The 2695-nt window shown below is 43.5% G+C and overlaps 1 protein-coding gene across 1 annotated transcript; it reads left to right on the plus strand.

Moving 5' to 3' along the window:
• Positions 1-982: 982 nt before the first annotated feature.
• On the plus strand, positions 983-1966 carry LOC145243824 (uncharacterized). The gene has a single exon (XM_080106851.1). The coding sequence runs from the start codon at positions 983-985 to the stop codon at positions 1964-1966; it is 984 nt and encodes a 327-aa protein (XP_079962977.1).
• The last annotated feature ends 729 nt before the right edge of the window (positions 1967-2695 follow it).

A 2695-nucleotide genomic window follows, 5' to 3' on the forward strand; every position in this document is an offset into this window, starting at 1 on the left:
TATACATTATTATTATTATCTTGACACAGGATTTTTATCCTGAGCCCCCAAAACCAGCAGAGATTAGACCATTCCTGTAATGATCCAGTTCCTATTGATTTTGCGGTGGGAGTACTATTCTGTGAAGTTCTAGGAGGTCCACCCTCTCAGGCTTTGCTTTCTCTCTTTGAGAAAGGGGTTAGTTTATTGCTAATCGCCTGGGGCGTCATTATCGATTATCATATACTAGCAGTGTTGCTCGGTCGCAAAATAAGCATAAATATTAGCTTTTAATTAATGCAGTACGTGGACGCTGGTGACTATAGAAACTTCTATGAAGTCTTCAAGACAATTTATGGCCCACGCACCACGCCCAGAGTCCTCTGCATAGTGCGGACGGCCAGACACTCCTCACAGATGGAGCGTTTATCCCGAACCGTTAGTCTGAGCACTTCCAGGCCTTCTTCAGAACTGACCGGGTCATTCAGAACTCAGCAATTCTCTCCATCCCTCAGCTGTCAGCCAAACTAGAATTGGATGAACCTCCCTCCATGAAAACCTCACTGAGGCCATACAAAAGTTGAGGAGTGGCAAGGCAGCAGGAATTGACGGGATCCCACCAGAGATCTGGAAATATGAAGGCCCAGCGTTGCACAGCAAGCTTCTTGAGCTCTGTCTGTTGTTGGGAGTATGAGAACTTTGTGGCGCAGTCATTGTTGCATTGTAAAAGAACAAGAGGGAAAAGTCAGTCTGCTCTAATTATGGGGTGGGAGATCACCTTACTCTCTGTCGCAGGTAAAATCCTTGTCCGTGTGCTCCTGAGCAAACTGATACCTTCCATCAAAACCCAATATGGCTTAAGAGTAAGCTGGAACATCACGGACATAGTCTTCGTCCTCAGGCAACTCCAAGAGGTGCCAAAAACCAAACAGGTTACCATGTAACGTTTGTGGACCTGACCAAAGCATTTAACACAGTGATCAGGAGGGGGATTTGGCTGATTATGAAGCGCCTCGGCTATCCCCCAAAGCTCCTCAGCATGATCATTCAGCTGCATGAGAACCAGAGTAGTCAGGTCAGAGTGAATAACAACCTCTCAGAACCCTTCCTCATCGTCAACAGCGTGAAACAGGGATATGTCATGGCACCAACATTCTCCAGCATCTTCTTCAGCATGATGCTCAAGCAGGCGACCGAAGATCTTGACGATGATGATGCTGTCTACATTCACTATCGCCTCGACGGCAGTCTGTTCAACCTCAGAAGTCTGCAAGCCCACAAAAAGACTCTTGATCAACTGATCCGAGACCTCCTCTTTACTGATGACGCTGCCCTCGTTGTCCACACCGAAAGAGCCTTGCAGCGCCTCACACTCTGTTTTGCAAAGGCTGCTCAGCTCTTCGAATTCGAGGTCAGCTTGAAAAAGACGAAAGTCCTCCAGCAGCCCGCTCCTTGGGTAAAGTACCGCCCTCCCCACATCACTATTAGCGAGACTGAGCTGAAGGCCATTCACCAGTTTACCTACCTGGAGTGCACCATCGCATCAGATTCCATACTCGACAGGGAAATTGACAACAGACTGGCCAAGGAAAACAGCACTGGAAAAAAAAAACCCCACAAAAAAAACCCACTCCGCATCATCCTCAACGTTCACTGGAGTGACTATGTCCCCAATGTTGAGGTCATCGAGCAGGTGGTAACCACTAGCATTAAGGCCATGCGGCTGAAGTTGCAGCTACACTGGGCCGGGCACGTCTCCAGAATGGAGGATCATCGCATGCCCAAAATAGCCCTATATGGCGAACTCTCCACTGGCCACCGTGACAGAGAAGCGCTGAAGAAACGAAGAAGTCCCTCGGTGCCTGCCACATTGCCCACTACTAGCGACGCCCTGTCCACCAGGCTGTCACTTCCTTTGAGGTCACCCACACAGAGAAATGCTGCAGGAGGAAGATCCGGGAGACCTCAGCAGCCGTACCTGACGTGAATTTGACTACAGCCGCTGCGGCCAAACCTGCTTGTCCCGCATCAGGTTCGTCAGCCACAAACGGGCCTAGTCGACGTAGCATCCTTCGTAAGATCTTCGTTCGCAATGTCAAGCCAAGAGTGAAATTATATACTAGCAGGCTGTAGATTATGTACCTGCGCAGTCTATTAGGATCATCGCCGATTTAAAATTAAATGTTTCGGGAATATCATCTACTGGATTCATACTTATTATGTTGTTTGAATTTAATGTCTTTTTAACATATGTGAAATTTTTAAACTGTTAAACTATTTTCTGTTGCACATTCACCTTTGTGAAACTGCTAAAACTGCAAAAAATATAACACATTCATTGTTTCTTTTCATATTTCTGTAAATAAACATATTTTAAAAATATATTAACAGTTGGACAAAATATACAACATATTAACTTAAATAACCATAGTTATTTGAAAGAAATATGCAATTAAAAAAAAACTGAATTGATAAAAAAGATGTATTTTTATACATTTTTATTATAAGGGGATGAAAAAAAAACATAAAATATAGATAACTATAAAATAGTTTAACATTTTTAAAATGTGAATATTTCACAGATGTAAAAAAAAACATTAAATTCAAACAACATAATAAGTACGAATCCAGTAGATGATATTATTCATTTTTAAATCGGCGACGATCGTAATAGATTGTGCAGGTTTAAATAAAGTAATTTAAATAAAGTACATTA

Source organism: Euprymna scolopes, chromosome 22 (assembly GCF_053919585.1).
Source record: "Euprymna scolopes isolate OS-2025 chromosome 22, ASM5391958v1, whole genome shotgun sequence".
NCBI lineage: Eukaryota > Metazoa > Mollusca > Cephalopoda > Sepiida > Sepiolidae > Euprymna > Euprymna scolopes.